The 14302-nt window shown below is 41.3% G+C and overlaps 1 protein-coding gene across 2 annotated transcripts in view; it reads left to right on the forward strand.

The window, feature by feature from the left end:
* The window catches only part of GABBR2 (gamma-aminobutyric acid type B receptor subunit 2), an 844982-nt gene that overhangs the window by 768374 nt on the left and 62306 nt on the right, over positions 1-14302 (forward strand). For both annotated transcript variants that reach the window (XM_084618280.1, XM_084618281.1), the window contains one exon: positions 8874-8984. In XM_084618280.1, the coding sequence (XP_084474406.1) occupies positions 8874-8984 (111 nt within the window). The remainder of the gene's footprint in view (positions 1-8873; positions 8985-14302) is intronic.

Genomic DNA, 14302 nt, shown 5'->3' on the forward strand with positions numbered 1-14302 from the left:
AAAAAAGGCTAATATCATTCTGGGGTGTATTATCGTGTGCAAGATATGTGAGGTAATTGTCACACTCTACTTGGCATTGGTGATTGCTCAGCTGGAGTACTGTATCCAATTCTGGATGCCTGTGGCGTGGTGCCTCCCCCACCCCCGTCATGCATTGAAGGGCTTAAAAGAGCCCTGGGAGAGGGCTGAGAGGGAAAAAGCTGGGCTGTTTGGGAAAACAGCCACAGGTGTAGCCTGTGTAATTAGGGCCCAGTGGGTCCTTATAAAAGGGCAGTGGGCTAGAAGGAGGGAGACACTTTCTCTAGCTACATGGAGAGAGAAGGAGCTGGCTGCCTGGGAAGCTGAAGAGGGTACCTAGGGCAGAGCAGTGCTGGGGAAGGGTAGAGGGCGCTGGGGCGTGCCAGCCTAGCAGAGCTTCAGGCTGAGGTAAAGGCCCACAAAAGGGTACTAAGGCTGCAGAGGAGCAGCCCAGACCTAGACAGAGGCAGGTGGTCCAACCCTCTTGCCGATGATGAGTGGTACAGTCTGCCCCAGGGAGCGGGGGCTAGATGATGACTGACAGTAGCCACTGAGGCAAGGGAGGGATAGTGGGTTGGGAGTTCCCCTGGCAAGGGGAGACCCAGACTGAGGGGGTACTGCCAGGGAGCAGAACCCTAAGATAAAAGGGCACTGGGGTCTGGGAGGGGCACGGGACCAGTGGCAAGTGAGATACCGACTGGCAGAGGGTGCTTCTGGCTGAAAAAAGCTAATTCCCTGGATAACCAGCAGGAGGCGCCGCAGCAGTGAGTCAACGCCCCGCAACAGTACCATACTCTAAGAAATCTATGAACAAATTGGAGAGTCCAGAGGAGAGCAACAAAACTGTTAAAAGATTTATCAAATCTGATCTATCAGGAAAGGTTAAAAAATGGGGCATGTTTAATCTTCAGAAAAGACTGAGAGGCGACCTGACAAAAGTAATCAAATGTGTTCAGGGCTCTTCTAAAGAGGACAGTGATCTGTTGTTCTCCATGTCCACTGAAGGTAGGACAAGAAGTAATGGGCTTAATCTAAAACAAGGCAGATTTAAGTTTGATATTTGGAAAAACTTTCTAACTGTAAGAATACTTAAGCTCTGGAATAGGTTTCCAAGGGAGGTTGTGGAATCTCCATCGCCGGAGGTTTTTAAGAGCAGGTTAAACAAACACCTGTCTGGGATGGTCTAGGAATACTTGGCCCTGCCCCAGCAAAGGGGCTGGATTTCATGATACCTCAAGGTCCCTTCCATCCCTACACTTCTATGATTCTGTGATCAAAGGAAGACAAGAAGGGAAGTCCAAGATAATATACTTGGACAGCAATCCTATCTGTATTAGAGTTCCTTAAGGAAATAATATAAAACAAAACTCCCACTGACTGCATCAGGATCAGGACTGGACCTTTAAGTGCATTTATATATTAAGGAAACTAATTGTGTTCAGAGAACTCTTGACATTAATATACCAGAATATTCCTTTCTCTCAGTGCTTGTAATTCCATATTTGGTTGCAATTCTTTTTTTTTTTTTTTAAGTTAATGTCATCTAGCTAAAAACAATTAGATCAATAGATAAAAATTAAAATGGAGCTATCTGGATTAGGCTGTGGAATAAACAAGTCACTCCTCTCTGGGAAACATGTGGCTCTCAAAAATCAGTTTATTTAAAATACACAAATCGACCCACACTGGATAAAATGATAAATTATGAATTCATGCCATTTGCAAGTAAAAATATGAGAGCATTCACAATAGATGAGCCTATGAATAGATCTAAGAGTATTTTCTCATCTCTAAATCCCAGTAAACTACAGTATGTATGATTACTATTTTATGGAATTATTTGTATAGAGACAGATGGAGAGCAAGAAAGCAGATTTATTTCAAAGATAATAATGTGTGAACATCTCTGAGGCTGAATCACCAGTGCTCTTTTTATTGTGGTAGAAATTTCAGTGGTTATCTATGACGTGGCATTTTCTTTCTTTCTTTTTTTCCCCCTTTAATCATAACCCCAGTTTGTTTTATCCCATCTGTCTTCGTAGCAAGTTCTGATATTAAATAGCTACATTAGGCTACCTGAAATCCATGAAAGATGCAGGTGCCTTTTTACTTTAGTAATGTTGTTGTGATGAGACAGTACACTTTTCTATATCTTACAAGAATTCACATAAAAATCATAGAATCATAGAATATCAGGGTTGGAAGGGACCCCAGAAGGTCATCTAGTCCAACCCCCTGCTCAAAGCAGGACCAATTCCCAGTTAAATCATCCCAGCCAGGGCTTTGTCAAGCCTGACCTTAAAAACCTCTAAGGAAGGAGGTTTATATATTTTATATAAAATAAAATTATATAGTTCTAAAATGTGGCATTAATATCAATTTAGCTATATATGCTGGCATTCTAACAGACATCACTGCATGGTGATCTCAGCTAGCTGAGCATTATAGTATTACTGTCATATATGTGTGCTAGAATCTAAAGATACTTCTAGCAATGAGGATTTGGAAATTGAGAAGTGTATGGGAGTTCTACTGAATTGTCAGTTTCCCAAAGAGCTTAATTTTTTAAGGCTCTATTGAAGCAAGATAACTTGGAAGCCAAAAGTTCATGTCTTGGCAAGCTGAAGTTCAGTATAACGGAAGGAAAAAACAAAGTCGTCTGGGAAAATTAACTATGGAAAAGTGACTGCTGCCTTCCAGCCCACTGGATAAGGTGGTGGCTCTAAAGTCCAATCATGTCAGGAGTGAGCATTGGCTCCCTGGCATACTGCAACTCCAGGGACATCTCTTACAGGCTTCATTGACTGGGAGGAGTTAAGGTTGGGCAAGGAAGCACCACCCCATCTCAGTCTCATGAGGAGATTGGAGTGTGTGATAATACTGACTTTGCAGACATTATGTGATGCTGCTTCATGGACTCCAAGGCCAGAAGGAACCATCATGATCCTCTAGTCTGACCTCCTGCACATTGGAGGCCACAGAACCTCACCACCCCCTCCTATAATAAACGCCTAACCTCTGGCTGAGTTACTGAAGTCCTCAAATCATGATTTAAAGACTTCAGGTTACAGAGAATCCACCATTTACACTAGTTAACACCTTCAAACCCCATGCTGCAGAGGAAGGTGAAAAACCCCCAGAGTCTGAGTGTCCAACACTGCCATCCATCGGTCCCTTTTGGGAAATATTTGTAAGTTTCCATGTGGAGTTATTATTGCTGTAGTTAGAAGTAGCAAAGTTAGTGTTAAGCTCTTTTGCCAATTTTTTGCCCATTGGTCATTTTGGATGTACTTTGGGTTCTGAGTGTTGTGAACCTCTTTAGCCATAGCTAAGAAAAATCCACAGTGTTCAAAATATGCCTCTCCTGGATTGGCACAGTGTCCATTACAGACTCTCATATTTGGTGCCTGTTCTGCCTCAGGGAGGGGCCCCACCAAATTTCAAAATCCTGCTGCAAACACTGCAGGCAATAGAGGTCTAAAGTCTGGAGGATGTTTATAATGAGCAGTGTTAGGCATCCTAAAGATAGGGGTTGTTGCTGCTCCCCTATTAATAGTAATGCATACATCCAAGAGGGTTATGATGATTTTAAAGATAAATTGTTTATTGGTGTCGGAAAGCCCTTCTCTATACTCAGCAGTTTTGGCATAGAATAGAGTAAGCATTTTATAGGGGACGATGTGCAATTCTAATGTGAAGTTAACAGAATAAACTGTTTATGCTGAGCTGCTGAAAGCATTGCAAAAACTGATGCAGTATAAGAAACCTTATTAGGTTTCAAAGGAAGTAGGAAAGCTTCAGCCTAATCACAGACAGGAGGTCTTCAGGCTTTTGCTGATGACATCTGAAGGCCATTTCAATTGCTTTCTATAAAAGGAAAGGGCAGAATTCCAGTACATATACAATCCTTGGTAGGTTTTAAGCTGTCATCTTCTCTACAGCCAAGCTCTCTGACAATAGCAAAGTGCACAAATGGTGTTGGATTAGTGAAGTGATGCATTCTGTTATAATTATGGATTTTTAAAACCTTGTTTGGACATCAGAAAAGACCATATTTTATTTATCTAGCACTTAGCCAGGATCAGTAAATTCATGCAAAATGAATACATTAACCAAAAAACAAATAGAAACAGTGAAGCAGAAATATCATTGTACTGAAAAATAAAACACAAAAATCCACATACAGCAAAATACTTCCTACCTGTTTAGGAACACACACAACTCATAATTTATGAGAATTCAACAATGTCATTAAAATATTAAGACTTTATGGATCTGAAGCCTGGTTTAAAAGAGTGCTGTCAAATACAGAAGCTTTCCGAATTTTGGTACTGATATCGGGACCGATCATGCAAGGTGTTGAGTATCCTCTGCTCCCATTGAAACACCTCACAGGATTGGGCCCTTCTTGTTTTCATTGGGAGCTTTGCCTATTCTTGAAGAATCAAGCTCAGAATCCCAGAAAAGCCCAAATTTATTTCTGAGTACATAATGTCCATTACAGACTCGTCCTAATGTAATTCTGGTACATCATTTCCTTAATGGGAACAGTATCTACTACTCTGGTAGAATTTTTAAAATATTTTGGTACTTTTTTATATACCATCATTTTTTGCCCTTTTTTCCCCCTCTTTTGAGTACTGAGCTCATGCATTCTCTCTAGCTCTAATAACAGAACAGAACTTGCATTTCAAATACATTTGAATTATGGCTGTCAAGCGATTAAAAAAATGCAATAAATCATATGATTAAAAAAATTGATTAATCACTTAATCATACTGTTAAACAATAGAATATCTTAAATATTTTTGGATGTTTTCTACATTTTCAAATATATTTTCAATTACAACACAGAATAAAAAGTGTACGGTGCTCACTATTTTTGATTAAAAGTATTTGCACTGTAAAAAAACAAAAGAAATAGTATTTTTCAATTCACCTCATACAAGTACTGTAGTGCAATCTCTTTATCATGAAAGTTCCGCACTCAAATGTAGAATTATCTACAAAAACACTGCATTCAGAAATAAAACAATGTAAAATTTTAGAGCTTGCAAGTCCACCCAGTCCTACTTCTTGTTAAGCCAATCGCTAAGACAAACAAGTTTGTTTACATTTGCAGGAGATAATGCTGCCCACTTCTTGTTTACAATGTCCCCTGAAAGTGAGAACAGGTGTTCACGTGGCACTGCTGTAGCCGGGGTCGCAAGATATTTACGTACCAGATGTGCTAAAGATTCATGTCCCTTCATACTTCAACCACCATTCCATGGGACATGCATCCATGCTGATGACAGGTTCTGCTCAATAACAATCCAAAGCAGTGCGGACTGACACATGTTCATTTTCTTCATCTGAGTCAGATGCCATGAGCAGAATGTTGATTTTTCTTTTTTGATGGTTCAGGTGCTGTAGTTTCCACATCTTTTAAGACTTCTGAAAGCATGCTCCACACCTCATCCCTCTCAGATTTTGGAAAACACTTCAGGTACCTAAACCTTGGGTCGAGTGCTGTAGCTATTTTTAGAAATCTCACATTGGTACCTTCTTTGCGTTTTGTTAGATCTGGAGTGAAAGTGTTCTTAAAATGAACAACATGTGCTGGGTCATCATCCGAGACTGTTATAACATGAAATATATGGCAGAATGTGGGTAAAACAGAGCAGGGCACGTACAATTCTCACCCAAGGAGTTCAGTCACAAATTTAATGTACACATTATTTTTGTAATGAGCGTCATCAGCATGGAAGCATGTCCTCCGGAATTATGGCCAAAGCATGAAGGGCCATACGATTGTTTAGCATATCTGGCACATAAATACCTTGCAATGCCGGCTACAAATGTGCCTGTTCTCACTTTCTGGTGACATTGTAAAAAAAGAAGAGGGCAGCATTATCTCCTATTAATGTAAACAAACTTGTTTGTCTTAGCAATTGACTGAACAAGAAGTAGGACTGAGTGGAATTGTAGGCTCTGAAGTTATTTGTTACATAACTGCACTCAAAAAAAACCAATCTACGTTTATAAATTGTACTTTCATGACAAAGATTGCACTACAGAACTTGTATGAGGTGAATTGAAAAATACTGTTTCTTTTGTTCATTTTTACAGTGCAAATATTTGTAATAAAAAATATACACTTAGATTTCAGTTACAGAATACAATATATAAAAATGTAGAAAAACATCCAAAATTAATTTCAGTTGGTATTGTTTAACTGCAGTTAATTAAAATCAAAATTATAATAAATTATATATAAATATAAAAAATTATCATTTAAAACTGCAATTTTTAATTGCAATTTTTTTAGTTAATCATGTGAGTTAACTGCAATTAATAGACAGCCCTAATTTGAACATAACTACATTCTTTTAGGAGAGAAATACCTTAGTGAAATGCTCACTCTGTTCTTCACTGCCTATGGCTGCATAGTACGGCAGGCCTTCAGTGACTCTTTGTGCATACATGTCAAAATACTGGATAGCACCTTGACCCGGTAAATCATTATCTGCTCAGAAAACAGCACAAGGCTGAGCTTCTGTGCAGGCACAAGTATGGTGAAGCATCAGGTGTTCATTGAGTGCACGTCCCAAACCCACTCCAAGAATGTGAGGTAAAAAGGAGAATGGGTGTGGGCAGAGGATGGACGTAGCTGAAAAGACATAAGCAAAGATCCTGAGTGGGTGTAAACTGGTGTAGCTCCCCACTGCTGAAAAGTAAACATTTTTGGGAATACGGTAGATCTGGAATGGAACTGAAATAATTATCTCACAACTCAAAAAAGGATGCAATTAATGGCACGCTAGAACTAAAAGATGTAGGGGAGATCAGTCCTGTATTTATTAAAAACAAAACAAAACAAAACTCTTTGGCCTTGTAATGAGTTAAGACAAAGTTTAGAAACTTAGACAAAATGTATCTTTAGGACAGTCTTGTTCATGTGAAAATGTTGACACTACTGAATTTAAGATAGCAACTCTCAGCTGAACTTTTTTCCATTTCAATCATAAATGATAGAAAATCCAGAAAGCTTTATCCTCAGTTTAGAATGTCAAATTACATTGTACATAAAGACTTTGGTATTATGAGACCTGATCAGGGAGAAGGAGACATTTTTAAGGATCCCAAACACACATTAGTAGCATTGTAATATATTTTTCTGCCACCTGGCAGCCTTACCCTGAGAGGTGATGAGCACCCTGTAGCTCATTTTGATGGTAATGGGAGTTGCAGGTGCGCAGAGGCCGTCAGAGTGGGGCCATACACTACTTATAAAAAGGTAAAATCCTTCTCTGGGTCCTCTCTGATTTGAAAGATTTTTAGGATTAGATTATCCTATTCAGGGTTATAACTGGGAAGGAGTGAACGTAACTGTCATTCTGTTGCCAAGAATGCAAGGAAATAACTATGGATTGTGAGAAACTTGCCCCACAATCCTCTTTCCTTTTATTTTGTATTCTTTGTTGCCCTCTGAGGTCAGTGGTAGCCGGGCAATCATGCTTTACATATGGAAGGGCTGATGAGGGAAATGGAGTAGGGGCTTGATTCTGCACTTATTGAAATCTATGGCAAAATTACCAGTGACACTAGTGGGAGCAAGACTGAACCCTAGAATAACGGTCAGTTTTTCTCTGAAATCCTTCTATGAAAAAATCACTTCTATATCTGAGTCAAAGAAAATCTGATTTTTTTCCCTTGCTCTGATAAATCCATATTCTTCTGCCTCAAAGATTTTATATATATAGCCAGGTACAAAAGCAACTGGCTGTAGTGACTTCCACTGGTACTGCACATGTGCATAAAGTGAAGCACATGGTGATTCACATCAGCTGAAGATCTGGACCATCAGTTTAAACTGGAAATAGTGAGTTGCTTTGAACATTTGTGCCCCTATTTCAGGTTCTTCTCAAAAGGAAAATAAGATAAGAGTTCACAACAACTTTGGATAGAGTGGCACAATAGAACATTCCTATCAAAGTAACACATCAAATCCGTTAATCACTAGTCTAATTTGCAAAAGAACAGGTATTATGTCCAGGTACAAAGGGCAGGCATTGCTGCACTAGCCTCTTTTCTCAGGGTGAGTGGAAGCTACGAGGGTTCTAGCAGCATTGATTTGTACAGAGAGTTTCACTTGGTCTCAAGGGGAGCTTGCTGCAGAAATTTTGGGATGAGTTATATTCTATACTGAGCTTTTGCTGCAGTTTCTATAGTGCAATCGCAATAGCATAATCCAAGCACTTGGTTTGTCTCAGGGCAATAAAACAAAACAAAAAATAGTCTGGAACATACCACAGTGTGTCTCATTGCATAGTCTGCCCTTGATCAATGACAAAAAACATAGGGTGAAGTGAAGAGAGATTTTAACTATATATATTTTCATGGCTGCATGTTTGAGCTATATCCATTAGCTTTTTTTTACTATTTTTACCAAATTAGCTGTCCAAATTAAAAAGATACAAGTTGTTTCCTTTCCCTTCAGTTACACAGAATGCCTTCCAGCATATTTTTTCATGGTAGTTATGTATTTGTTTAAACTATAACAGATTAATGTGATTGACAGTATTAAAGAAAGGGAGTTATTGAGCATATGACAAACATTCCTTCTTGCTTTCCATTTTGCTGTAGCAGGGTAAGCATGAATCCACCTGTCTCCTTCCATTCTCTAATTACTATTCTTTACTAAGCTCCTTTGCAGCCTTATGGAACCACACCATCAAAAGTCTTACTAAAGTTGGCTTTTCTTTTATACACAAATACATGTATCCCCAACCTACTGGGAACAGAATGAAATGGCTTCTGAGGCATAAGTACATGTCAAATATTTTACTCTTTACTTTTTCTTCCCTTTGTAGCCGGACCCTGCAGGCAGAGATATTTCCATTCGTCCAATTTTAGAGCACTGTGAAAACACTCACATGACCATTTGGCTTGGCATTGTCTATGCCTACAAAGGGCTGCTCATGGTAAGTATTGCGTGGTTTACATAGCAGTGCTGTCTAGTTGCTCCTCTTTTGTTAAAAACTGCTTTCCTGATGGATAAACGTAAGTTAAAAAATCCTTGAATAAATCTTTTTAAAGCAGATATGATAGTATGTTAAGTAACAATGGCATTAAATACAACACTAAAGCTTACCCTAATAGATATAATGCAAACAAAAGAATTTGGCAATCAAAGAATGGGAATATGAGTGAGAATCTGAATAGTCTTTAAATCTCTTGTGGAACTCAGGCTAAGGAACTGTTTAATTGCAGTGAAGACAATCAGGCTCAGGGTGGAGCCAGGGCTCTAGTACCCTGTCAGATGGGAGGGTCTCAGAGCTCTGCTGCAACCAAAGCCGGAGCCTCTACACCACAATTAAACAGCCCCACAGCCTGAGCCCTGTGAGCCTGCCAGCTGGCATGGGCCAGCCACAGGTGTCTAATTGCAGTGTAGACATATCCTTAGGGGCCTCAATCCAATTGAAAGTCACTCCTAAATCACTGAGGCACTTCTTGAAAATTCTACCAATACTGTTTTGGTTCTTTCTGAATTTCATAATGCTAATGACTAATTCTATGTGACTAGTAAACGTTCTGTTAAACCAAACCTACCTAAGATCTAGCTAATGGGGGAAAGCAAATTACTTCTGAAAAATTAGAAAGGATTTTAGGAGACACACACTGTATTTTTTTCAGTCAATAAATATGGGACACATTCTGCCTTCAGGTACATGCAGACAATTCCCATTTAAAATCAGTGCATACCTGTAACTAGAAAGAGGACTAAGTTCATGTCTTTAGTACTCAATTGCTGACAAGTCATTAACTTTATCATAATACATATATTCTGTACAATGTAAAGGCTGCATGATGGTTTATACATACAGTGTTGTAGTCCTGTTAGTCCCAGGATATTTGAGAGTTAGGTGAGTGAGGTAACATTTTATTGGATCAATTTCTGTTGGTGAGAGAGACAAGCGTAAGCTTAAAAAGCTTGTCTCTCTCACGAACAGCACTTGGCCCAGTAAAAGATATTACCTCACTCACCTTGATGGTTGGTTCGTCATTTGTCTTAATGAATGATGGGTTTCTTTGATTTTTTTTTTTTTTAATCATTTTCAGTTATATCTACTGTGTCTTCCCAATTTGTCACTGCTAGCAGGAAACTCTCATTCTTGAATTGTAACCAGATTTTACACTTTTTGCATGTTTAGTTTTGTAATAACAGTTTCATAGTGTGGTAGGTCAAATGGAGCATAACTGGTATGCAAGGACAGCATTGGACAAACCTCAAGTGCCAAAATCAGCTTATGAAATTGTAAAATGTTCACTCTGCATTTTCATAGGCATTGGTGTTTGCTACATTTTTCTCTGTAATTCTGCTCATAAGAGTTAATATGTCAAAAGTGTTTTGTCTGGTTCATCTATAATAGAGCTGGTCAAAAATTAAAATTCTGAACAATTCTGAAGTGTTCAAAGTTAACTGATTTTTCTTTTAAAAAAATTGCAGAAATAATTATTCAAGAATATTTCCAATACAGTTTTCTATTTTATTTTAAAAAATTCCAAGAAAATTTTCACACGGTACTTTAAAAAAAAAAGTCAACAAGTTTTGTTAAATTTCATTTTGGATAAAACCATTTTTCAACTAAACATTTTCTTTGAAACGTTTTGGCCATCAGTGTAACATGTAGGACAACATGAAAGTATTTATTTTTTGTGCTCTAGATTCTAATGGTGTCTTTGTAAGGAAGATGCTCTCTTACATATTTGAGTTCAGCTAAATAGTACGTGCTGCTTTGATCATTGCTCCTTTGTCCTAATATAGGTTTTTGCATAGCCCGGTGAGAAATTCATTACTATTTAAATAAAAATAATGTAAGAATCATAGAATATCAGGGTTGGAAGGGACCTCAGGAGATCATCTAGCCCAATTCCCTGCTCAAAGCAGGACCAATCCCCAACTAAATCATCCCAGCCAGGGCTTTGTCAAGCCTGACCTTAAAAACCTCTAAGGAAGGAGATTCCACCACCTCTCTAGGTAATGCATTCCAGTGCTTCACCACCCTCCTAGTGGAAAACATTTTTCCTAATATCCAGTGATGAGCTGCCAAAATCTCCCTCCTCACCCCACAAGGGGGTCGTTGCCCACCCCCACCCCCCTGGACTCCCGCCCCATCCAACCCCCCCCCACGTTCCTTGATGCCCCATCCACCCCCCTCCCCTGTCCCCTGACTGCCCCCAGAACCGGGCAGAAGGGTCTCGTAGTGGGTGCCTACCCCACCCCTAAGAGCCAGCAGGACCTGCCGGGGGGCGAGGTGGGGAGTCCCAGCAGTGCTTACCTGGGGCAGCTCCCAGGAAGCATCTGGCAGGTCCCTCTGGCTTCTAGGGGCAGGGGAGCGTAGCTGGGGGGAGCAGGGAGAGCGGCCGCTCCCCCACTGATCACATGAAAAGTGGCGCCTTAGGCCACTCCCTGGGTGCTCCGGGGCTGGAGCACCCACAGGGAAATTTTGGTGGGTGCAGAGCACCCACCGGCTGCTCCCCACCCTGTGCCCAGCTCACCTCACCTCCGCTCCGCCTCCTCCGTTGAACACACCGCCCCGCTCTGCTTCTCCGCGACCCCCGCCCCGCTTCCTGTGAATCAGCTGTTTGGCAGGAAGCCTGGGAGGGCTGAGAAGCAGGTGGCGGCTTCACAATCAGGCCGAGGGTGGCGGAGGTGAGCTGAGGCGAGGAGTGGTTCCCTTGCACCCCCCTGCCCCGGGGTTACCTGCTGCAGTGTGGGAGGCCCTCCTCATGCCCCCCGCCCCAGCTCACCTCCATTCCGCCTCCGCCTCCCTGGGCCTGAGCAGGTAGCCGCGGCCTGCTTCTCAGCCTGCCCCAGCTTCCTGCATGAACAGCTGATTCGTGGGAAGCCTGGGGGGGGCGGAGAAGCAGGGCAGGGCGGCGCCTTCAGGGGAGGAGGCGGAGCAGAGGTGAGCTAGGGCTGGGGATGGGGCGGGGAGCTGCCGGTGGGTGCTCTGCACCCACCAAATTTTCCCCTTGGGTGGTCCAGGGCTGGAGCACCCATGGAGTCGGCGCCTAAGGCGCCACTTTTGGCCGGTTAAATTTAAAGCCCTTTTAGAACTGGTTGTCCCTCGTGGAACAACCAATTCTAAAAGGGCTTCTAAATTTAGCAACCGGTTCTAGCGAACCAGTGCGAACCAGCTCCAGCTCACCACTGCTAATATCCAACCTAAACCTCCCCCACTGCAACTTGAGACCATTACTCCTCGTTCTGTCATCTGCTACCACTGAGAACAGTCTAGATCCATCCTCTTTGGAACCCCCTTTCAGGTAGTTGAAAGCAGCTATCAAATCCCCCCTCATTCTTCTCTTCTGCAGGCTAAACAATCCCAGCTCCCTCAGCCTCTCCTCATAACTCATGTGTTCCAGTCCCCTAATCATTTTTGTTGCCCTCCACTGGACGTTTTCCAATTTTTCCACATCCTTCTTGTAGTGTGGGGCCCAAAACTGGACACAGTACTCCAGATGAGGCCTCACCAATGTCGAATAGAGGGGGACGATCACGTCCCTCGATCTGCTGGCAGTGCCCCTACTTATACATCCCAAAATGCCCTTGGCCTTCTTGGCAACAAGAAGCGGAAGCATAAACTAAAAATTACAGGTTAGGATGAACTTGATGATTTGGCTACTGAGAATGTAGCTAAATCTTTTCTTGCCTATCACAAACACTACCTTGGACGCTGAGCAAAAGTCCATACGTGTTACATGTGGACGACTGAACACCACGAATACATTCATCCACAAATAACTTGTGGGATAGACAATTAAAGCAACTAACACTAAATTGCCAATCTGCTTTTATACTTAATTACAAACACATACAACTTCAACGGTAGCATATGGTTTAAATATATGTTCTGGGTTGTTGCAGATAAATTATGCAAATACCATTTAGGTCTCCACAGATTTAGGCCCCAATCCAGCAAAGATTTACACAGATGGTTAGCTTTACACAGTGTGAATAGTCCCATGCACGTCAAAGGGACTACTCACTATGTGTAAAGAGAAGTATGTGTGTTAATTGTTCCAGGAGCAAGGCCTTAGGGTATGTCTCAGCTGCAACTGGAGGTGTAATTTCCCTCTGGGACGGAAGCCCCCCTGCTAGCTTTGATCGAGCTAGCGCGCTAACAATAGCAGCGTGGCTGTGACAATGTGGGTGGCAGCGCAGGCAATCCACGCATGTACAACCTAGCCCGAGACCCCGCTAAGTACCCGGGCGGCTCGCTAAAGCCGCCACCTGGACTGCGATAGCTGCACTGCTATTTGTAGCCCACTAGCTCGAGCAGAACTAAGGCGTGTAAACCTACCCAACCTGGAAATTGCACTTCCACTTACAGTAGAGACATACTCTGAGATAGCATCAAGCCTGATGAACATTGTGTAACCTTCTGTGCTTACTGTCGTAATTTGTAGTAGTAAAAGCAAACTAGAGCATATGTATCATTAGCTACTCGTTATTATGGTCAATTAGACGCTCTGGGTCAGGCACATGTTGTCCCTCATTTACTGGCAGCCATATTAAATGGCTTTCAAAAGGATATGTGACTAACTTTTTTAAGTTTCCATAGGCTGTTCTGCTTTACTAATTAGTTACTTCAGGTATACTGTGTTCCATAGCCATTAGCCAAATACACACCTTTTAACTATTTTGATGCCTTACCATCACACATCTGCCACTGAAAAAGGAAGATGCTCTTACTAATCAGGCTACTTTTGTCATCATTGCACCTTTGTCTTATTGTATGGGTTTTGGTTTTGTTTTTTGCATAGCCAGATGTTTGAGCACCTTAGGCAATTACATTTTTCATCTCACATACAGAAGTTTAATATTTCTGTATGCAAGATGGATACTTTTCCAGTAGTTACAGAAAATAGAAGCCAATTATATCATTATGAAAAATATTGGAAGGGTTTGAGATACAAAACTCAACAATCTATAAGAAGACAAAGATTTATTTCACATAATTCGCTAAGGGATAGATACACAAAAGGAATTTAGGGACCCAACTGCCACTTTAGGTGCACAAGTCCAAAATTTAGATTCACAAAACTTCTACTCAGCTGCCACCTAACTCTGTAGTCTAAAGTCCACACTACCTACATTACTTCTCTCAAAGTCCCTTAAGTGGTTTTATTTCTGCTAGTGGACATGCACAAAGTCACAAGTCCTGACGCCCCGATCCTAACTCATGTCTAAGCCCCAGCTGGTTTCGCAAGCTAGGTGTTCTCCCACCTATCT

This window comes from Lepidochelys olivacea (genome assembly GCF_965140295.1).
Source record: "Lepidochelys olivacea isolate rLepOli2 genome assembly, chromosome: 2".
Lineage (NCBI taxonomy): Eukaryota > Metazoa > Chordata > Testudines > Cheloniidae > Lepidochelys > Lepidochelys olivacea.